The sequence below is a fragment of the Phyllobates terribilis genome, unplaced genomic scaffold (genome assembly GCF_046119375.1).
Source record: "Phyllobates terribilis strain yellow unplaced genomic scaffold, ASM4611937v1 Scaffold_1__5_contigs__length_1240528914, whole genome shotgun sequence".
In the NCBI taxonomy this organism is placed as follows: Eukaryota; Metazoa; Chordata; class Amphibia; order Anura; family Dendrobatidae; genus Phyllobates; species Phyllobates terribilis.
The window spans coordinates 543,569,988-543,594,501 of NW_027362761.1; the positions used below are offsets into that span (position 1 = coordinate 543,569,988).

A 24,514-nucleotide genomic window follows, 5' to 3' on the forward strand; every position below is an offset into this window, starting at 1 on the left:
AGCGTTGTCGTGAGAGAGCAGCTGATCTCCGCATTTCATACAAAAGCTTAAGTTCAGAGGTGGCAGAGAAGCTTAATCTAAAGTCGAGAGTGCGCGGGCAGTCTTAATTAATGAATAGAGGCAATTTTATTTCAACCCTTTATTTCCAGAACTCATTGTTGCACTGCCACAGCTTCAAAAGTGTTGGAAAAGTAAGGAAACTTTTCTACTTAACTTGAAAAAAAGTAAGGTGGAGTAAAGGTCTAAGGATTAGGGAATTAATATGAGCCGTCCTTTTTCTGTTAAGTATATAGAGATGTGTCCCCCCCCCTCACATTTCCACAAACTTTGTTAAAGGGGTGATCCGAAACGAATATTAATTTTCATCCTAAAAGTCTCTTTGTTTATTTTAATAGTATAATACTTTTTCTACTACGGTTTAATTAAAAGGTCCCTACCATTTCCTCTCTGATTTAACTGCTTTATTTATTTAGTTTTTTACCTATTATCTTTTTGATGACGCTTCATTTTTAGAATCCCCAGTGGATTCTGGTATACTCAAATGATAAAGGATCAGAGGCTGCGGTCACTGCCACAACCTTTGTTCTCATCTTGAAATGAAGCGTCATCAGTGAGGTCCGTTTTAGGGGTTGGGCTAGTCCTTGCTCTACTGAGCATGCATTTGTTGTGAATTCTGACGTATGCTCAGCATAACCTCCCTTTATACTGTGCAATAGTCTTCTCGTGCACAGTGACAGTGCACTCCCTCATTGGCTCTAAATAGAAATGATGATCTGGCAACAACGCACTGTCAGTGCTAGCAGAGGCCAACCCTGCCCCTGCAAATGATGTCTGTTTCAGGGGTGGGGTTGGTCTCTACTTGCCGAGTTATCTCCTTACAATGCACACTGACAGTGCGCTCTATTGCTGGTTCATAATTTATAATTAAAGTCAGCAAACGAGGGCACTGAGAAGAATATTACATGTTAAGAAGGGAGCCCATACTGAGCATACGTCAAATTTAACAACTGGTGCATGCTCAGTAGAGAAGGGACTAGCCCAGCTCTTAAAACAGACATCACTGATAATGCTTTGTTCCAGAGTAGGGACAGAGGCTGTGGCAGTAACCACAGCCTCTGCTCCCTGATGACATCCCGTGTGAGTATCCCAGCATGCACTTGGGAATATTAAAGGAAGCATCATCAAAACAGAAATAGGTAAAAAAAATAAAATAAGGCAGTTAGATTAGAGAGGGAAGGATAGGGACTTTCCAATTAAACCATATCAGAAAAACTATTATATTGTTATAATAAATAGAGATACATTGAGGATGAATATCAATATTATTTTCAGACCAGCCATTTAATGACTCCGATTTTTCACAATGCAGATTCGTTACATTTCCATGACTTACTAGCAAAAAAATAAATAGGATGCAATGCCCATCACAACCACTGTGTGGCCACATACAGCACAGACACATCTAGCATAAATTTTTCCCGATAAAGTACTAAGAAATCGTTTTTATTTTTTTTACAGCTGGTCATCTGGCAACACCCATCTCTGGATATATCAAGCCAATAGGAAAGATAAAGAAGGATACGTCTGTATAATAACTGCATTATCATCAAAAGCAGACTGAACAGTTCTCAATGGCTTGTCAATTGTCGTACTAACTTATATAGCTCCGTCTAGTGGTTTTCACATCCCATTTATTTCGTTGTTGTGAACATTGCCTTTTTTTTCCCGAGAAGGGACCAGTAAGTTCAATGTTTGCTGGAAACTCTTGTTTTACCAGGCTCAGTCTTGATTGATATCAATCAATCTGCCAGTGCCCCCGGCAGCTCTCTAGACCCATTGAGAGCTACTACTCTACCTCTAGATCTCTTCCATATAGATTAGGACTTGTATAATGAGAGTTGACTCAGATCAATGTCAAAAGTAGCAAAAAAAAATCCAGGGGTCAATTCATCAGGACTGGTGTAGTGCCTTTCAGTCTTAATGAAGCGATCCCTGGAGTAAGATGCAACAACTTCATAAAAAGGTTCACGCTGCTTAATAAATGTGGCGCACGCCATGATTAAGGCTTTACGCAGCAACGCATTGGTTTTTGGAATTACATTTGCTGTCATCACCCTATTTTTTTTTTTTTTTAAAAATCAATAATTTTGAAGTTTTATACTTTTTTTTTCAACGCTAGAGGATTTCACTTTTTTGTAAATTCGTTAAGAGGCGCACACCACTTAATGATTTTGGAGCATCTTCTGAGTGGGATGCACCTGAAACAGTCAAGGACTGTAGGATCATTTCTGGCAATCAAAACGCCGGCATTATTCATTAATTTGACGGGTGGACATGACAAGAATCCTCTCCCAGCTGCTTCAAATTGATGTGAAAAAGCCAAAATTTTGTGACTTTTCGAATCTTTTACTCCAGTTTTCGCGCATACCATACTTTCTTATGTTTTACATTGTCGATGGTCTCTAAAGGAAGGGTAGGAAGACATATGCCAGCATATGTGCAGCATGGTGGCTCAGTGGTTAGCATGCTGGCTCAGTGATTAGCATGCTGGCTTAGTGGTTAGCACTGTTGTTTTGCAGTGCTGGGATCCTGGGTTCAAATCCCACCAAGGACAACATCTGTAAGCAGTTTGTATGTTCTCCCTGTGTTTGTGTGGGTTTCCTCTGGGTTCTCCAGTTTCCTCCCACACTCCAAAGACATACTGATAGGGAATGTAGATTTTGAGCCCCAATGGGGACAGCGATGGTGATGTCTCTAAAGCGTTGTGGAATTAATGGCGCTGTATAAGAGAGTAAGATATATAAATACACCCATCCAACTAAAAGTACAGATGGGTTTACACTTCTTTTCAGACAATTTACAGACATTATGGGCACTGTCCCCATTGGGGCTCACAATCTAGTTTGTTGTATGTTTGTAGTATGTCTTTGGAGTGTGGGAGGAAACCGGAGAACCCAGAGGAAACCCATGCAAACACGGGGAATATACAAACTCCTTGCAGATGTTATCTTTGGTGGGATTTGAACCCAGGACCCAGTGCTGTGAGGCTGCAGTGCTAATCACTGAGCCACCATGCTGCCCCATGCCGCTGTTCTGAACAGTCAGTCAGGAGTGCACCGTCATATGGCAAGTAAAAAGCCAGGAGGCAGCGGAGCGGTGCGCTCTTGATCAATTTAAGAAAGTCTCAATTTTTCATTAACTCAACCCTTGTCAGGATGCAATTCATATCACAACAACTGGGTGGCCACATATAGATACATATAGTAGAATTGTCTCCCGACATAGTATCTCAAAATATAGATATTTTTTTAAATAAACGCAGGTCACCTCTTGCCACTGATCTCAGGATATGTTGAGTCAAAAGTTAAGGGCGAACAAATCTATATGTAAATCCATTGTCTCGTTATCAAAACCAAATAATGGGCAAATAACCACAAATTTGACGCATTTGTATTTCATTTGCTGAATGAGCAACCAATACCAGTTATAGATTGTGCTCAGATCGGCTGGCGCTGCTTATTATAACCCTTCCTACCTATTAATTGCAGGCATTAGGTGACATAGTGCGGTTAGCACCAGATACCAATGTTTTTGGTAGAATGCACATTGTCTATAGGAATCTCCAGCAAACAGGAAGAACTGCAGACTCCATGTAGATGATGAAAACCTATGATCCCCTGGGCCGCCGGGGAGGTAACAACTGCGCCATCAGTTCTCTAACCACAATTAGATCCGCGTGATGCCCGGTAAACACTCACTTATGTTCTGCAGCTAATTAGATTTTTTTCCAGGGTTTGCTAATGCGACCAAAATAGATATATGAAGAAATAAAATCAATTCATGTTTAATGTTGAAGTGATAAAATGAAGATTGCATCGTTAATGCTGCCATCCCCGTTACATCTAAATAGCGGTGACATTTAGGTGCTTACATCTTAATGATGGATGCCTTGTTACATAAAAGTCTAACAAGTAGAAATAATGGCCCATAATAAAGTGGAGGTTCATTTGTAAACAGACTCCAGATCCAGATCCCGCTTGTCTATAATGTCAGGCCGAGTTCAGGTAATGGCTGATTATGGATTTAAAGAGAACACAACGCCAATGGAGGCAACCGGAACTGTGCACTGGAAGTAACGAATACACTGGAAGTTAGGAGTGCAGTGGAAGTTAGGAGTGCAGTGGAAGTTAGGAATTCAGTGGAAGTTAGGGGTGAACTTGAAGCTAGGGGTGCACTATAAGCTTGGAGTGCACTGGAAGCAATGAGTGCACTGGAAGTTAAGGGTGCCCTTGAAGCTAGTGGTGCACTGGAAGTTAGGGGTGCACTGGAATCAATGGATGCTATGGAAGATAGGGGTGCACTGGAAGCAATGGATGCACTGGAAGTTAGGGGTGCATTTGAAGCTAGCGGTGCACTAGAGGTTAGGAGTGCACTGGAAGCAATGGGTGCACTGGAAATTAGGGCTGCACTGGAAGCAATGGGTGCACTGGAAGTTAGGGGTGCACTTGAAGCTAGCAGTGCACTAAAGGTTAGGAGTGCACTGGAAGCAATGGGTGCACTGGAAGTTAGGGGTGCACTGGAAGCAATGGGTGCACTGGAAGTTAGGGATGCACTTGAAGAGCTAGCAGTGCACTAGAGGTTAGGAGGGCACTGGAAGAAATGGTTGCACTGGAACTTAGGGATGCACTGGAATCAATGGGTGCAATGGAAGTTAGGGATACACGGGAAGCAAGAAGTGCACTGGAAGTTAGGAGTGCACTGGAAGCAATGAGTGCACTAGAAGTTAGGGGTGCACTGAAAGCAATGGGTGCACTGGAAGCTAGGGATTTACTGGAATCAATGGGTACACTGGAAGTTCGGGGTGCACTTGAAGCTAGTGGTGCACTGGAAGTTAGAGATGCACGGAAATCAATGGGTGCACTAGAGCAGGGTTCCCCAACTCCAGTCCTCAAGGCCCACCAACAGGTCATGTTTTCAGGATTTCCTTAGTATTACACAGGTGATAATTGCATCACCTGCACAGGCAATAATTCCATCACCTGTGCAATACTAAGGAAATCCTGAAAACATGACCTGTTGGTGGGCCTTGAGGACTGGAGTTGGGGAACCCTGCACTAGAGGATAGGAGTGCACTGGAAGCAATGGGTGCACTGGAAGTTAGGGAAGCAATGAAATCAATGGGTGCACTGGAAGTTAGGGGTGCACTTGAAGCTAGGGGTGCACTTGAAGGTAGTGGAGCACTAGAGGTTAGGAGTGCCCTGGAAGCAATGGGTACACTGGAAGTTAGGGGTGCACTGAAATCAATGGGTGCAATGGACGATAGGGGTGCACTTGAAGCAATGGGTGCACTGGAATCAATGAGTGCAATGGAAGATAGGGGTGCACTGGAAACAATGGGTGCACTGGAAGCTAGGGGTGCACTAGAGGTTAGGAGTGCACTGGAAGCAATGGGTGCACTGGAAGTTAGGGGTGCACTGGAAGTTAGGGGTGCAATGGAAGATAGGGGTGCATTGTAAGCAATGGGTGCACTAGAATTTAGGGGTGCACTAGAAGCTAGTGGTGCACTGGAAAATAGGGGTGCACTGGAAGTTAGAGGTGCACTGGTAGCAAGAGGTGCCTGACCAGACAATGTGATCTCATGTGACAGAATATGTAACAAAGTCATTCTGCACATCACTTTATTTATAAATGATGTTGCTGTCGACTAGGCATCTCAATTCTGTGTAATTTGCTGTTCGCTGCCTGTTGTCAAGTGTGATCCAACACTAGTAGCAAAGACAGGAGACAGGAAGTGGAGGTAGAGCTTTGTATCTTACAGAGCATAACATTTGGGATAGTTGCTGGAAATATCAGACTGGTACAGCATGTGCAACAAAGGCCATTTTATAGTTGTGGGGGTATAAGGGCTGCAAGAACATGCTGAAATTGATGTCTAATATGCGGATTTATATGTTCTAAAAAACGTGATCCTAGACAGATTGCTAGTTCACTAATCATGACCCTTTTTAGCATCACTTGTTATATTCTATTTGACAATTTCTCTATTATTCCTCTGGGAAATACATGATGAAAAAAGTAATTAAACTTTTCATATTTCATCTAATTGACTGTAGATCTTGTGGGTCCGGGTTTTGAGACCCCTATAGACACCAGAGAAGTATGTAGCTCAGGTTTGAGTACGGATAGCCTTTGTAGCCTATGCTTTCTATTGAATCCATATTCTGTTCTGTGTGCATGATCAAGCAAGAGGGGTCTATAGAGTGATCAGTGGGGGTCTCAGAACTTGGACCCCACAGATGTAACAGATGGAGTGCTCTAAGCAAAGATGCTGCCACATAAGGGTGGACGCAAGTCGACAATTAACTAGACAGGTCAAGAGAGTTGACGACTCGTCTTTGGCTGACCCTTCGCCTGCCTGTCAGGTGTTGCCCTGATTGTATTACCCTTTACTCAGTTGGGGCATCAGGTCAGATTTTGGACATTTCTCAGAATTTTTTGTTATATTTTTTTCTTACACGATGAACTCACAGACATAACTAGTCAACAACAATTAATAATTCATAGCCAGAGTTTAGCTCCATGAGGCTCGCTGTCAGTGCCCGGTGTCCTCGACTGACCCTGAATGCGCAGGGCAGTAAAAACTGTAGAAAGTTTTCCAAAACTTTGTGTTTATTTTTTAAGAATAGCTCGAGATCAGCCTATATCAGGCTCAGCCGTAATCAGGTCTCTCCAGCCCGGCCTCATCCGCTGCGCACCTCTCGTGAGCTCCGTTCCATTACCACCTCCCTGCACTTATTGATTAAACTTCAGCTCATCCCAGCCACTCGGAGATTGATGCCACGACTAGCACATGTAGAACAAAACAAACTGTGTCCTGTACAAGTCATTAGCAGGTTAGGCACAATTTATAGGCAGCTGACCAAAGCCGAACGCCAAGTATAAACATCCAGCCGTCACAATATTGCTCTCATCTGTCGGAGGGAATATTTATCCAGGGGTTTATGGTCTATGAATGCCCATGTATAATAGAAATCGGCATTAAAGGGTATTGTCAGATACACAATGTGGCCCACTATACGGCAATATGTGGCACCCAGATATTCCTGGGTCCAGTAGGTCAGTTTTCTGGAGCTCTTCTGGACACTTTTTTCTCATGTTGTATTGGCTTGAAGTCTCAATATCGTTCCATGAGTAATGGCAAGGACAACACTTATCAGCCATGTGGCCAACGTGCCTGGAAACTTGCTACTGGTCTCTAACTTTTTAGGTAGTTTTCTATTAATACTGATATTTCTATAGTCTTTAATAATAATAATAGCTTTACGCTACTCAAGAAAGTCTGCCTAGTTTTAGGTTAGGTGTCAATGGTTCCTGAACTCTAATAGTAAAGGGGTTGTCCAGGCTTGGTGTAAATGGAGTAACTAAAGACTTGTGAATCCTCATAGCGTGCACAGTGTGAGGATTCTCAGGTTCCGGTGCCAGGAGCAGGTAGTTATGTGACCACAAGTAAGCTATTTGCATGTTCCAGCCACATTCCAACTAAACTTGTCCAGTCTCACTCAATCCACTTACATTGAGGAGGCCACACACGTCTAGTCGGCATGTGAGCACATGTCTGCAAATCACAACGGCATAAGGGAATCTTGACAGCGCACACTGTGCACAATATGAGTGACTGCAGACTTGACCCCTAAGCCTGGGCAACCTTTTTAAAGGAATTGACTCTTCCAGGATCTAACTTTCATTTTTTTTTCACTGGGCCATCTCTAGTGTCTCTTGACTCCAGCATTTTTTGCACTTACTAGGCCGCAATGTCACCATGCTCCACATGGATGTACAGTGCCTACAAGTAGTATTCAACCCCCTACAGATTTAGCTGGTTGACACATGCGGAATTAACTTGGCATTGTGACATTTGTACTGTAGATCAGCCTGGAAGTGGGAAATGCACTGCAGCAAATTTTGTTTTTGTTTTTTTTTTTTTTTTTTTTAAAAACGTTAAAAGTTAATTCAGAGTGTCATTTATTATGCAACCCCTCAAACCACAAGAATTCTGTTTGGTCCCCCAAAAGTATTAAGAAGTAGTTCAGGCACCAAGAATAATGAGCTTCACATGTGTGGATTAAAGATCTCTTTTGCCAGCCTTTTCTGACTATTTAAGACCCTCCCCAAACTTGTGAACAGCACTCAGACATGGTCAACATGGGAAAGACAAAGGAGCATTCCAAGGCCATCAGAGACAAGATCGTGGAGGGTCACAAGGCTGGCAAGGGGTACAAAACCCTTTCCAAGGAGTTGGGCCTACCTGTCTCCACTGTTGGGAGCATCATCCGTAAGTGGAAGGCTTATGGAACTACTGTTAGCCTTCCACGGCCAGGACAGCCTTTGAAAGTGTCCTCCCGTGCCGAGGCCAGGCTTGTCCGAAGAGTCAAGGCTAACCCAAGGACAACAAGGAAGGAGCTCCGGGAAGATCTCATGGCAGTGGGGACATTGGTTTCAGTCAATACCATAAGTAACGTACTCCACCACAATGGTCTCCATTCCAGACGAGCCCGTAAGGTACCTTTACTTTCAAAGCGTCATGTCAAGGCTCGTCTACAGTTTGCTCATGATCACTTGGAGGACTCTGAGACAGACTGGTTCAAGGTTCTATGGTCTGATGAGACCAAGATCGAGATCTTTGGTGCCAACCACACACGTGACGTTTGGAGACTGGATGGCACTGCATACGACCCCAAGAATACCATCCCTACAGTCAAGCATGGTGGTGGCAGCATCATGCTGTGGGGCTGTTTCTCTGCCAAGGGGCCTGGCCATCTGGTCCGCATCCATGGGAAGATGGATAGCACGGCCTACCTGGAGATTTTGGCCAAGAACCTCCGCTCCTCCATCAAGGATCTTAAGATGGGTCGTAATTTCATCTTCCAACAAGACAACGACCCAAAGCACACAGCCAAGAAAACCAAGGCCTGGTTCAAGAGGGAAAAAGTCAAGGTGTTGGAGTGGCCTAGTCAGTCTCCTGACCTTAACCCAATTGAAAACTTGTGGAAGGAGCTCAAGAATAAAGTCCACATGAGACACCCAAAGAACCTAGATAACTTGGAGAAGATCTGCATGGAGGAGTGGGCCAAGATAACTCCACAGACCTTTGCCGGCCTGATCAGGTCTTATAAAAGACGATTATTAGCTGTAATTGCAAACAAGGGTTATTCCACAAAATATTAAACATAGGGGTTGTATAATAATTGACCCACACTTTTATGTTTAAAATTTAATAAAATTCAACTGAGCAACATAACTTTTTGGTTTGTAAGATTTATGCTTCTGTTCATAAAACCTACTCTCGTTTGCAGTTTGAAGGCTCTAACTTATTTGCATCTTATCAAACCAGCTAAATCTGCAGGGGGTTGAATACTACTTGTAGGCACTGTATAGCTAATTCCTTGGATACTATTTTTGCTTTGTTGCTATGGATACACTGTCTCTTATTTGGGTTGTCAGGCAGCACCTCCATAGCAACCAGTCTGATCTTCAGTTCAATAGAGAGTTGACAATGATCTAAGGGCAAATGTAGTAAGTGAGTAATATAACGAGAAGTACGTTCTACCAACGGTCAGGGCGCAGTGTAAGCTAGCATTGCACCTGATCCTTGTCCTTGAGATTCAGAGTCACTTGCTTCTGATCGCAAATAACTGATTGGCACTGAAGCCGCCCCCACATTAGTGTTACGTTACATGACCTGACCCCAGCTTATGTCTCCAATATTTGTGTTACATACATGTAACCATCTCACATTATGCTGCCCAAACCGCAGCCAGCATGAATCAGAGTCTGGCAATGGTATTGCAGCCTGGCATGTTTTACTCTGAAATGCTGTGGTGGGGACTATGCCACGGACCGTGTGTCTCAAATGACTAGCCCAATGGGCCGGTCCCCAGCGGCTTCTTCCCTTCAAGCCCCACACAGATTTGTCCCTATGTGATTGTATGGGGAGAGACCTGTTGGTCTGGGGGACCTGGCAGGTCAGAAGTCACCTAGGAGCAACTTCCAGGACTAGTCATTGGAGACATATGGTCCTCAGTCGTTTGTCCCCACCCTTCAAGCCCCACACAGGTCTCTCCCTGTGTCTATGCATAGGGAGAGACCCACAAGTCTGGGGGACCTGGGAGATGAGAAACTACCTAGGAGAAACTTTCAGGACTAGTTATGGGAGACACATGGTCCTCAGTGGTTTGTCTTCTCCAAGCCCCACACAAGTCTCTCCCTGTGTCTATGCATAGGGAGAGACCCGTCAGTCTGGGGGACCTGGGAGATGAGAAGCTACCTAGGAGCGGCCTCTTGGACTAGTCATTGGAGACACATGGTCCTCAGTGGTTTGTCCTCTCCAAACCCCACACAGATCTGCGTCTATGCATAGGGAGAGACCGATCAGTCTATGGGACCTGGGAGGTGTAAAGCCACCTGGAAATGACTATTGGACTAGTAATCCGAGACACATGGTCTCCAGCGGATTCTTCCCTCCATGGGCCTCTTCCTGTGTTTATGCATAGGTGGAGCCCTGTTAGTTTGGGGGGCTTGGGAGGTGAGAAGCCACCAGACTAGTCATTGGAGACACATGGTTCCCGGGCTGGCTCTCCAAACTATATTTACTTAAATGCTGCAGCATTTCAGCGTAAAACATACACGACTGCAATAAAGCAGCTAGTGTCTGATTCATGAATCAGATGACAGGTTTACCTGTCACATCCAGAAACACTATTTACCTGCAGATGTAGCGATAATCCCAGGTCATTAGCATTTAGGTCATGTCTGGCAGTCTTACTGGAGCAGTAGCTACAGAGAGAAAATGAAGTTATATTCTCCCTGCAGCTGCTCACTTATAGTTATCGGGGTGGTGCAGGGGGCTGTAATAGTCTGTACTCACTTTACTCTGAGCGTGCTCCAATCAGTCCTCGGCAAACTGATTAACAGCCCGCTCTGCACAGGTTCGCTGGACTGGGGTAGAAAAAGCCTGCCTTGATGAATGAAGGCCTACATATACATCCATTTGGGACTGATGTAGTGAATTTTTGTACTCTGGCGATCTGCTGTGTGCTACAGTTCCCTTAAAGTGGATGAGATTTTAAAGGGGTTTTCTGGGACTTTAATATTGATAGCCTATCCTGAGAATAGGTCATCAATGTTTTATTGGGGTGGGGGGGTGACTTCTGACACCTTCACCAATCAGCTGTTCCTGGTGTCGACTGCGAATGGAACTGCAAGATACTACTCATCCACCTTCTATTGACTTGAATAGGGGGTGGATATGTAGTACCCGGGTGTGGCCACTATAGCTGTATAGGTCCGTAATTGAGCAGTTCCATTTCTCCCTTAGGCCACGGCCCCACTTTCAGTATTTGGTCAATTGTGCATTTATCACCCACTCCTGGTTTTGGCTCCCACTCCTGAGAAAAATGACTGACCAAATACTGATAGTGGGGCCGTGGCATTCTAACGATTAAATCAGCAGAAAATCCACAAAATTCTACAGCAATTACTGAAGAGTGAATGCAGCAGATCTGTGTCGGGTGGACGAAGATTTCAACATTCAAATTAATTTTCCCAAGATCGATATTTATCATCTCAACAGGATAAGCATTCAATTGTGCGTTCCCCATAGCTAAACAGATTCAATGTCTGTGTGGCTGTACCTGCTAGTTTCCATCAGTCCCCTAGACTTTGACTGGAGCAGTACTCAACCACCAATCCATGCAGTACCGTGCATGGGCAACCGCCACTCCATGCAGTACTGTGCATGCTCAATCACCACTACATGCAGTATAGTGCATGCTCAACCTCCACTCCATGCATTACCATACATGCTCAACCGCCACTCCATGCAGTATTGTGCATGCTCAATCACCAGTCCATGCAGTATAGTGCATGCTCAACCACCACTCCATGCATTACCATACATGCTCAACCGCCACTCCATGCAGTACGGTGCATGCACAACCACCAGTCCATGCAGTACCATGCATGCTCAACCGCCACTCTATGCAGTACTGTACATGTTCAACCGCCACTCCATGCAGTACGGTGCATGCTTAACCGCCATTCCATGCAATACAGCGCATGCTCAACCACCACTCCATGCAGTACCGTGCATGCTTAACCGCCACTCCATACAGTACCGTGCATGTTCAACCGCCACTCCATGCAGTATGATGCATGCTTAACCGCCATTCCATGCAGTACAGTGCATGCTCAACCGCCACTCCATGCAGTACCGTGCATGCTCAACCGCCACTCCATGCAGTACGGTGCATGCTTAACCCCCACTCCATGCATGCTCACCCGCCACTCCATGCAGTACCGTGCATGCTCAACCGCCACTCCATGTAGTATCGTACATGCTCAACCGCCATTCCATGCAGTACCGTGCATGTTCAACCACCACTCCATGCAGTACCGTACATGCTCAACCGCCACTCCATGCAGTACCTTGCATGGTCAACCGCCACTCCATGCAGTAAAGTACATGCTCAACCGCCACTCCATGCAGTACCGTACATGCTCAACCACCACTCCATGCAGTACTGTACATGCTTAATCGCCACTCCATGCAGTACCGTACATGCTCAATCACCACTGTATGCAGTACCGTGAATGTTCAACCGCCACTCAATGCAGCACCATGCACGCTCAACCGCCACTCTATGTAGTAACATGCATGCTTAACCGCCACTCCATGCAGTACCGTGCATGTTAAATTGCTACTCCATGCAGTATCATGAATGCTCAACCGCCAACCCGTGCAGTACCATACATGCTCAACCACCACTCCATGCAGTACCGTGCATTTTCACCCACCACTCCATGCAGAACCATGCATCCTCAACCGACACTCCATGCAGTACCGTACATTCTCAACCGCCACTCAATGCAGTACCGCACATGCTCAACCGCCACGCAATGCAGTACCATGCATGCCCAACCACCACTCCATGCAGTACCGTGTATGTTAAACCTCCACTCCATGCAGTACCGTGCATGTTAAACCGCCACTCCATGCAGCACCATGCATGCTCAACCGCCACTCCATGCAGTACCGTACATGCTCAACCGCCACTCAATGCAGTACCATACATGCTCAACCGCCACTCAATGCAGTACCATGCATGCTCAACCACCACTCTATGCAATACCATGCATGCTCAACCGCCACTCCATGCAGTACCGTACATGCACAACCGCCACTCAATGCAGTACCGTGCATGTTAAATTGCTACTCCATGCAGTATCATGAATGCTCAACCGCCAACCCGTGCAGTACCATACATGCTCAACCACCACTCCATGCAGTACCGTGCATGTTCATCCACCACTCCATGCAGAACCATGCATCCTCAACCACCACTCCATGCAGTTCCGTACATTCTCAACCGCCACTCAATGCAGTGCCATGCATGCCCAACCACCAGTCCATGCAGTACCGTGTATGTTAAACCGCCACTCCATGCAGTACCGTGCATGTTAAACCGCCACTCCATGCAGCACCATGCATGCTCAACCGCCACTCCATGCAGTACCGTACATGCTCAACTGCCACTCAATGCAGTACCATGCATGCTCAACCACCACTCTATGCAGTATCATGCATGCTCAACCACCCCTTCAATGCAGAACTGTGCATGCTCAACCACCACTCCATGCAGTACCGTACATGCTCAACCGCCACTCAATGCAGTACATGCATGCTCAACCAACACTCTATGCAGTACCATGCATGCTCAACCACCCCTTCATGCAGAACTGTGCATGCTCAACCACCACCCCATGCAGTACCGTGTATGTTCAACCGCCACTCCATGCAGTACCATACATGCTCAACCACCAATTCATGCAGAACTGTGCATGCTCAACCACCACTCCATGCAGTACCGTGCATGTTCATCCACCACTCCATGCAGAACCATGCATCCTCAACCGCCACTCCATGCAGTTCCGTACATTCTCAACCGCCACTCAATGCAGTGCCATGCATGCCCAACCACCAGTCCATGCAGTACCGTGTATGTTAAACCGCCACTCCATGCAGTACCGTGCATGTTAAACCGCCACTCCATGCAGCACCATGCATGCTCAACCGCCACTCCATGCAGTACCGTACATGCTCAACTGCCACTCAATGCAGTACCATGCATGCTCAACCACCACTCTATGCAGTATCATGCATGCTCAGCCACCCCTTCAATGCAGAACTGTGCATGCTCAACCACCACTCCATGCAGTACCGTACATGCTCAACCGCCACTCAATGCAGTACATGCATGCTCAACCAACACTCTATGCAGTACCATGCATGCTCAACCACCCCTTCATGCAGAACTGTGCATGCTCAACCACCACCCCATGCAGTACCGTGTATGTTCAACCGCCACTCCATGCAGTACCATACATGCTCAACCACCAATTCATGCAGAACTGTGCATGCTCAACCACCACTCCATGCAGTACCGTGCATGTTCATCCACCACTCCATGCAGAACCATGCATCCTCAACCGCCACTCCATGCAGTTCCGTACATTCTCAACCGCCACTCAATGCAGTACCATGCATGCCCAACCACCAGTCCATGCAGTACCGTGTATGTTAAACCGCCACTCCATGCAGTACCGTGCATGTTAAACCGCCACTCCATGCAGCACCATGCATGCTAAACCGCCACTCCATGCAGTACCGTACATGCACAACCGCCACTCAATGCAGTACCATGCATGCTCAACCACCACTCTATGCAGTATCATGCATGCTCAACCACCCCTTCAATGCAGAACTGTGCATGCTCAACCACCACTCCATGCAGTACCGTACATGCACAACCGCCACTCAATGCAGTACCATGCATGCTCAACCACCACTCTATGCAGTATCATGCATGCTCAACCACCCCTTCAATGCAGAACTGTGCATGCTCAACCACCACTCCATGCAGTACCGTACATGCTCAACCGCCACTCAATGCAGTACCATGCATGTGTGGCACCCCAGGGGTCTGGTTTTCCACAGTAATGTAATGTTATGTCTGAGAGCAGGTGGGAGGTCCTTTGGTCAGGGATCCTGTGCATGCCACACCTCCTGCCCAGTCTTGGGAGGGGAAGAACTTCCCCTGTATAAACCCTGGGCTGAGGCAGGGTTAGTCAGTCAAGGAGAGTAGAGACAGAGAAGCAGCATAGGAAGAAACAGCAGAAGCTCATTGGGAGCAATATTACTACGAGTCAGGGGCTGGCAGCTGCAGAGCTCGCCCTGACTGAGAAGCTTTCTTACCGGACCCGGCGTCCGAGGCTGTGGGGACTAACTCTTACCCAGCAGCAGAAGCCGACCGGCAGGGGATTTCAGGTCCTCAGGACCAGAAACCCGAAGGCACGGTCACACGCGTGGGACCAGCACCGCCATCGTGGAGCGGAAGCCATTAGAAGGCCCCGAGTCACCGGCCATACGGGTGAGCACCACACGGTACACTCAGGGACGTGGGCTACTTATATCCGCTTCTAGCAAGGTAGCCAGAAGAGTACAGTCAGTTTGGGAGGCCTACAACTCCGCCTGGCCAGGGGAGATCCCATCTGCTCAAGGACTGACCAGGCCCCGTTCACTAGCAAGTACTCCGGGAGGGTCTATCGTTGTTACCAGTAAAGACCCTGGATTACACCGCACCGTCTCTGAGTGGTTCCTGCTACCCCCATCATCCACATCTGCTGCCCTGAGGCCATACCCCTCCCGTTGGGGGTTATACCATCTACGCTGCACCATCCATCCACCGGCCTCAGCGGACTGTCCTGCAGCGGCAGCTCCATAGCTGCATTCAACGGGTGGCGTAGTCGTCCTGCATCTACCGCTGTTACATCGCCGCTCAGTTTGACTCCCTGGGCACGGACCGGGTCACCGCCACGAGACTACAACCCTCAAGAGATCCGGCTCCGGGTAAGCTCCCGCGTGCGCAACGCAGCGCGACACAGGCCCAGGGGCGCGTCACATGCTCAACCGCCACTCCATGCAGTACCATACATGCTCAACCACCACTTCATGCAGAACTGTGCATGCTCAACCACCACTCCATGCAGTACCGTGCATGCTCAACCACCACTCCATGCAGTACCGTGCATACTCAACCACCACTCCATGCAGTACCGTGCATACTCAACCACCGCTCTGTGCAGCATCATGCATGCTGAACCGCCACTCCATGCAAATCTCTCCACATTGTGGTTGTACAGGAAGGATAAAATAGGGTCTGAACCCCCCTTCTAATTATTGCAGGGACTATCTCCTATTTATGGATTGGGAGAACCCCTTTACCCAGATACATATGGAAACTGTGTACTTATAGCAGGTCGGCACTCACCTTCTCTCTGTTGCTGTGGGATCATTGGAGGTGGCTGTGGAAAAGCTTGACTGATCTGTCCATAGGCAGCAGGATAAGCGGCTATTGGGGAAACAAGAAAAGAGAAGTCAGCAAGACTCTATTAACTTCTTATTCATTCCCACAGAAAAGGTGTAAATGTTACTAAGGGCTTCCTGACCCAATGCTTTATAATTGGAGGGTAAAGTATATTGCATGAAATTGCGGTGCCAAAGGCGAAAGTTTCATAGACTGCAGTACTAAAGAAATCTGGTATTCAGGAGCCCGGTGTTGTCAGATCTGACACTTTCCTTCCTTTTCTACATCATACTGGTATTTGCTATTTTTCTTCTGGTTCACCTACGTACCAATTATATTGTACAAAATGTAAGTGCACTGAAAAAGTAATGGTACAGTATGTTCCCCCAGCTGACATGGCAAGAAACGTAACAATGTATATTTAAGGCCTGTGTACTAAGAAATAATGGATACAAATTGCTATATTTATGTGCCATTCCACACTCATCAAGGTTTACAAAATCCAATCTTGCTTGATTTCTGTGAAAAGCCACAAGAAAAGATTATGCACGGTGACAGATTATAATCAAGCTCAATGCAGGTCTAAATGGAAATTTTTGCACGGCGGCGCTGGGTTACCCTTTGTGTTTGGATACAATTATTTCTGAATTTGGAAGCAGGACTGCAATCCTTCTATAGAAATGTATTATCTCTGCTGCCCTCTGCTGGTCAGATCAAAATCCGCACATTCCCTTTTATTGCAGTAGCTATGGCATAACATAATAATATATCAAGATCGGATGCCACATCTAACTGAGATTCTTATTAACACCAGCCTTTATTTTCCCTGTAATGTTTTCTCAAGTATTTCTACAGTATTTTACATTTGGGCTTATGGCATTGCGGCTAAACCTATGTTCTAGCGTGTGTGTTTGGGAAATATACTGATTATTTGTGTGATTCATTGGTTTATCATTGACCTCTTCTGGTAAATACAGGACCAATGATTGCAGGTTGTGGCTGATGGTGATTGATGCATGTAACGCTCCACACAAGTGCAAGCAGTCTGCGGGCAAACAAGATATTTAAAGGGATTGTCCACTTAGGAGCAGAGTGGCCCATAGTAAATCAGCAATTGGCTATTATCACTAGTGGATGGAAGCTGTGACTATTTATTGCTGTCTATTGGCAAAAATAGGTCATCAGTGTAGTGCAAATTTACTGGTGGTCCGCAACAGCCAGACCTGCTATTTTAGCACTTCTGCTCCCAAATCTTGGAACCTCCTCTCATCATCATGATAACCTACTTACAGCATAAGGTGATCCATTGCGTCATTTTACATCATTCACCCTCTAGGTGGTGAGAACAGGTTGTGAAATCTCCAGAATTCTATTGTTCTTTTCATATGTTAGTTTCCATCATCATTTAAAGGGAATCCATCAGAAGGTTTTTGCTATGTAATCCAAGAGCAGAATGATATAGGGGCTGAGACCCTGATTCCAGCGATGTGTCACTTACTGGTCTGCTTGATGCAGTTTTGATAAAATCCCTGTTTTCTCTGCTGTAGATGTAGCAGTGCTCTGAATGCTGAGCCCTGTATAACCCCGCCCACACCACTGATTGGCAGATTCCTGTATACACTGTGCATTGTCAGCAAGCTGTGAATCAGTGGTGGGGCTACACAGATTAGCTCGCCTGCCTGGCATGAGACACCTAGCCCTGCAGTGATCATTTCCTACTGATTGTATTGAAACTACAGCAAGCTGCTGGAATCAGGGTCTCTACCTTTATATTATGATGATCTGAGATTGAATAGCAAAAACCTGGTGACGGATTCCCATTAAAGTCTGGATAGTTGGAGAATGTATTAAGAAAGTATATACTGTATATTTTATTTTTTATTAGATAGTATTCATGCCCCTTGATGAAACTTAATGCGAAACGCGCGTCAGTGTGTTTTTTTCATTGATGAGTTCTCTCACCATTGTTTTCTTCTTATTTATTTATTTTTTGAATATTTATAGCTGTGCTCTTGGCATTTACTTTTTTGGGCTCATATGATCATTTGAGTATCCGTCTTCAATGCTCAGACTGTACATGTGATATTCACTTAATTTTTTCTACTTGACCTATCCTATATATTTATTGGGCAGGCAGTGTCATTACCCACCCCTCTATAGTATTTTTAATGTCTAACTTTGTATGTTTATTATATTGTTTTTTTAAAAATACTATCTAATAAAAAATAAAATATACATATTTTCTTAATATGTTGAGCCCTGCACATTTTTTGTATAGATTTTCTTACATTTATTGTGCTTATTGGTTCTTTCCCTTCAGCTCACAGTACTAATGTAGATTTGTTTATAGAATAGCCATGCTCTTCCAACCTACAGATGTGTCCTTTCGTACCATTATTCATGACTCAACAAATCTGGTGAATATCAGCATTTAAAAAATACATTATTTTGTGATACTCTGTCGGGTGATGTTTATGTGTCAGTGTCGGCCAAAATTACACTTTCAGAAATGTTATTAAGGAATCAAATATATCACTATTTAAATTCAATGCAATATCATAAAATGTTATAAAACCCCTAAATAGGCTGCAATATACATTGCAGTGAAGCAGTGGCCACATACAGAGACATTTTGTAGAAACATCTCCCGATAGAGTACCGGAAAAATGTTTTTTTTTTTTAAAGCTGGTTCTCTTGCTCTGTTTATCTTGTTATACGTTTAGGCAAGAGGAAAAGTAAGAAATCTGTACTTTTAGGTTTCAGAAATCAGGAGTCACCCCATTGGAGTGTTGAGCACATACAGTACAACAGTGTAAGACATCTGAATACAAGTTTCAACTATTTGAGAAATAAATATTCTTTTAATCTCATGTCTCTGGGCGCTGGGCAGGATGTGCCCTCTCCACAGGGGTAAATTGATTAGAGGCAAGGTAACCGGTGACCTTACTGAGATTTACTAAGACTTCTTGAACTTTTCTTGAAGGCTTTCGATTTCATTGAATTAGTCTTTTAATATGAAAGGTGAACGTTTGAAATAAATAGATGACAGTCAGCGGAGGCATCAAGAGTCAGACTGATCTTATTACACTGACGTAGATATTCCAAGACTCGGAAGGTAGAAGACGATCGTGCTGCTGGGATTATGTCTTAGCGGACTGGTCATCGCTCCTGATGTGTCTGGTTGAGTAAACAATTGTATTTCAAATAATATATCAATTCTGGAACATCTTTTTCCTGAAGATGACTCTGTGTTGTTCCTATGTTATTCCTCCTGGAAATTTACAAATAAATTGACAACTGGGTGTCACCATTACACTTGTTAAAGGTGTCCAAGTGGTAAAGTTTCTCCTTGTGGAGAGTGACACGTTAAGCATGTCAAGGTGAGGAGACTTTTAAGCTGCAATGCTCCTAGAGGAAATATGCAAATTGTCTCTTCAGAGAGGAAGAGGACTAGAACTGTTGTGCCACCTATAGGAAGTAGCAATCCTAAAAGTCAATATCGGCTCTCTAATGAGTCTTGTCATATGACTTAGGATAAAAGCCAGAACCAGAATCTCAACTTGCAGACACTGTGTTTCGGGGTGATGCCCCTCATCAGTGCAAAGTGTCAGATCTGGTTTGGCTGGGTGAGAGGCGTCTGACCGGGATCCAAGGGGTAATGTTTCTCCTTGCCGAAAGTGACATGTCAAGCCTGACATGCCAAGGTGAGAAGACTTTTAAGCTTTGCAATGCTCCTCTGGGAAATATGCAAATTGTCTTTTCAGAGAGGAAGAGGACTAGAACACTTGTATCACCTATAGGAAGTAGCAATCCTAAAAGTCAATATCGACTCTCTAACGAGCCTTGTCACATGACTTAGGATAAAAGCCAGAACCAGAATCTCAGTTTGCAGACACAGTGTTTCGAGGTACTTCCCCTCATCAGTGCAAAGTGTGAGATCTAGTTTGGCTAGGTGAGAGGCATCTGACCGGGATCCAAGGGGTAATGATTCTCCTTGTGGAGAGTAACATGTTAAGCATGTCAAGGTGAGGAGACTTTTAAGCTGCAATGCTCCTCCGGGAAATATGCTAATTCACACTCTGCACTGACGAGGGGCAGTACCCTGAAATACAGTGTCTGCAAATTAAGATTTTGGTTCTGGTTTTTATCCTAAGTCATGTGACAAGGCTCGTTAGAGAGTCGACATTGACTTTTAGGATTGCTACTTCCTGTAGGTGGCACTAGCGTTCTAGTCCTCTTCCTTTCTGAAGAGACAATTTCCTCGCGGAGCATTGTGGCTTAAAAGTCTCCTTACCTTGACATGCTTAACATGTCCTCTTCCTCTCTGAAGAGACAATTTACTTGTTAAAGGGATATGTTGTTTCATAGTCTGACACTGTCAGCAATGATTGGACAATAGAGACAGACCCCCAACTGTTAACGCCATGTAGTCAATTTATTTAGGAATTTACAAAGAGGAACAGCAGGGGAACAATATGGAATTGTTGGGCTTTTTAGGAAGGATACAATTACTGGTATTTAGAAAAATAGACATGGTGTCAAGAGAAGTGACCGTTCCACTTTAAATGGTCACAACCAGGATCTTGGCACTTAGGGAACTTGTAGCAAGATCATAGAGAAGTAATGAGAACGCCTGAAAAAGCTAGATATCATACAACAGTGCCAATTCACCAAGACTGGCAATTTGTACATAAGTCTTAGGGCTGGTGCAGACGAGCATATTTCTCTGTCCGAGTGTGATCCAACAAAACATCGGATCACACCCAGGTCAATTTTACCCTGTGGGCAGTGCACATGTCACATGTTCAATTTGTTCCTCAGACAGGCGCTATCGGAGGAAAAAAAATCGCTGCATGTCCGAGTTTGATCTGATATTCAGATTGCACTCGACCATGTAAGTCAATGAATGCGTGGAAAACATTAGACTGCACTCGGATGACATCTGAGCGCAGTCCGATTTCCGTGGTCTCACAGAATGGAGAAGATGGAGGAATTTCTTCTCCTCATTCGAGAGAATCGTATCACACTGTGATGAAACTCTGATTTCATTTGCATAATCGGCCCGATTCTCTTGGATGAGAGAATATACGCTCGTCTGCACCTGCATGAACAAAATTAATTTGAAATTTAGCTTTAACCAAAAGATCTTGGAATAATAATAAGTTCTACAATTGGATGTGTTTAAATAAAAATGTTCCTGTGCTGAGATAATCTTATAAATGCGCCCCTGCTTTGTATGATCAGACCATGTTCCTGCACGGTCAGACACGGCCATTACACAGTACACAGCAGGGGCACATTTATAAGATTATCTCAGCACAGGAACATTTTTTTAAAACACATCCAATTGTGCAGCTTATTATTATTTTAAGATCTATTGATTAAAATGAACTTTGTTCATGGAACAATCCCTTTAATGAGAGGAGCGCTGGAGTAAAATGGGCCAAATTCATGAAAAGGCTTGCACCTCTTAGTGAACTTTGTACACCTTTTATCAAAAACTGGTGTCAACTTGATTTGCCACCTCTATGATGAACTTGTTGGGCGAGCTCAGCCATGCCCCATACTGTTTTAAAAAGTTGTTGAAGATGGCAGTGACTGGCGTAAAACCCTCAAAAGTCACAATATTGTTGCACAAAAATTGTGACATTTAAAACATTTTTTACACCAGAAAATGGGTGTAAACTGCTTGATGAATTGACCTCTAAAAGAGTAACAGACATCTTGGGAAATCTTTAAACTGATCATCATTATCTTTTCTCATTGTAATGGGATTAGTTTCATCAATATTATGGATCTTAAGGAGAGTTGGTGTCTCACAAACCGCTGGTAGACATCAGCCAGGCAATGGCCAATCTCAGGCTGTCCGGACACTTTACATAATGATTGGAAGCTCACTCATTTGACACCTATTCCCCATGATCCCCCCCATAGATTTGCATTTTCAGCTCAATGTGTACTTTCATTGGGGTGAGGGGAATAAGATGCTGTCTGAAATCTCTGGCAGTGATTTATCTCTACTAAGAACAAAGGATTGGACACTCAGAAGTCCAACGTGCCCAATCCTTCCTTACCCAGACATCGGCCTGTTGGCCAAATTTAATCTTTAGAAAATATAAGATTGAAAAATTCTAAAGGGTCCGAATCAGTATTGTATTTCCGACAGGTTTTTGGTGTGAATATCTCTCAATCGGCGACTTTTTGATTTGCGACAAATACATCAAATGATTTGCGTCTTTTTTCATGTTGTCTTTTATGGTTTAGCTCGTTTTCTGACTTTTACACCAATGTGGCTTTTCCAGATATTTTAGACAGAGCCATCAAATGCTACTTTTTACAAAAGTAGCAAAATTTGGACCAACTCTACTCGAGTCTCCCCTGTGGAGTGATTTTATGTACGAAAGTTATTTTGGCACATTTTTTTATGACATTTTGTGAAATATGTGACTTTTCCTGCCAAAAATTCACAAAACCAGTTACCATGTATCTTGCATGACTAGTCCGAGAGGCTAGTCCCCAGCGGCTTCTCCCCACCCCGCTCTCCCAGACTGACAAGTCTCTCCAGCTTTCCAAATTGTTTGCTTTGATATGATGCAACGCTTCACAGCCAGTGTCTATTCCATGCAGCCTGTGTTTCGGGCAGCGTAAATCAACCATCAGGTTCCCTTTAAATGACCACAGTTGTTTGGCAAATGATTGTTGGACATCTATCAGCCTCAAAGGGGTTTTCAATGATTTGAACTTAGTTTATAAATGGGGCCATGGTGGTGCTAACATAGAAAACACCACATACTCCTCTAGTGGACCCACATCACTCCTCTGTCTCTGGGCATCCTCTTCCGATTGGGAGGTGGATGCACCAGTGGTCACGTTCCATTCAAGCCAGGAGAAAGAACTAGGAGACTTCCATGTTGGAAGAAGAAGAAGCCAGGAGATTGGCAGGAGACACCACCGGCAGTAAGGAGGAGCGGCGAAGGTCTGGCAGGTGAGTTTTTTTTTTTAAGTTAGTACCACCATAGGACCATTCAAAGGATTTATCACCTTTCAGAAAAACTTTTTCTTCAAGTTCCGTTAGTAGTAAAAAAATGACAAACAAACTTCGACGCTGAGTCGCTGGCATCTGTAGAGTTGACGTTATGTTGTCAGCGCTGCAGAAAACTGAGCTGAGCAGCTTTCAGCGGCTCGTGATACCTACATCGGTAGAGCTGCTGAGCACAGTTTTCTGCAGCTCACCGATAACTTATTTCTCCCAAAGTCTGTTGCATCAGGCAGAGACTCAGACCTGGACAAAAAAGGCACAATTTGTGTTTTTTCTTTTACTTCTAAGGCTATGTTCATACATTGCGTTTTTTCAGCGTTTTTTCTTTCTGCAGCAAAACCTGCTCTCTTGGCAGGAAAGAAGCTGCATCAAAAATGCAGGTTTTGGTGCATTTTTTGGTGCATTTTTCGGGATCCCAAAGTTCAATTTTGCTTCCACCACAGAAACATGAACACAGGACACCAATGAAAGACATATGTGAAATCATGTTAACCAGAACTTCAGATGTAACAGTGGGGGAGGTGAATTGTTCAGGAATAGTTTACCTAAGACACTGGCAGTGCATTGAGTTTGTATGACACTATTTACTTTCACACTATGGTCTGCCATTCAGTTCCTCAGGCATTGTTCAATTTCACACCTCCCAAGATGGTAAAATCACAAAAATAAATGTGTTTCACATACTGTTGTACTTGCTTATTTTCACTAAAACGCAGCAAAACCTGATAGCTATGGTCACACTAGGCATTTTTTTCTGCATTTTTTCACTACCCATTACTTCCAATGGGTGAAAAACGCTGAAAAAAACGCTGAAAGAAGTGACATGCTCAAACATGCAAAGCACAAAATCCTGATAAAAAAAACCAAGGTGTGTGCATGAGATTTCTGGAATCTCATACACTTTGCTAGCACTGTAAAACGCAGCTGCAAATTTCCATAACAAAATGCATGAAAAAACGCTGAAAAAAACAAGATATTTGAACATAGCCTTACAAAACCTATAGGGAAAACTTTTCTGAAAGGGGACAATCCCTTTAAGTTAAATTAGTAGACA

At 44.6% G+C, this 24,514-nt stretch overlaps 1 protein-coding gene across 11 annotated transcripts in view; it reads right to left on the reverse strand.

Annotated features, from left to right (window-relative positions):
* Window positions 1-24,514, reverse strand: part of CELF4 (CUGBP Elav-like family member 4) — a 1,491,885-nt gene that overhangs the window by 89,752 nt on the left and 1,377,619 nt on the right. For all 11 annotated transcript variants that reach the window (XM_073680446.1, XM_073680445.1, XM_073680444.1 and 8 more), the window contains one exon: window positions 16,386-16,466. In XM_073680446.1, the coding sequence (XP_073536547.1) occupies window positions 16,386-16,466 (81 nt within the window). The remainder of the gene's footprint in view (window positions 1-16,385; window positions 16,467-24,514) is intronic.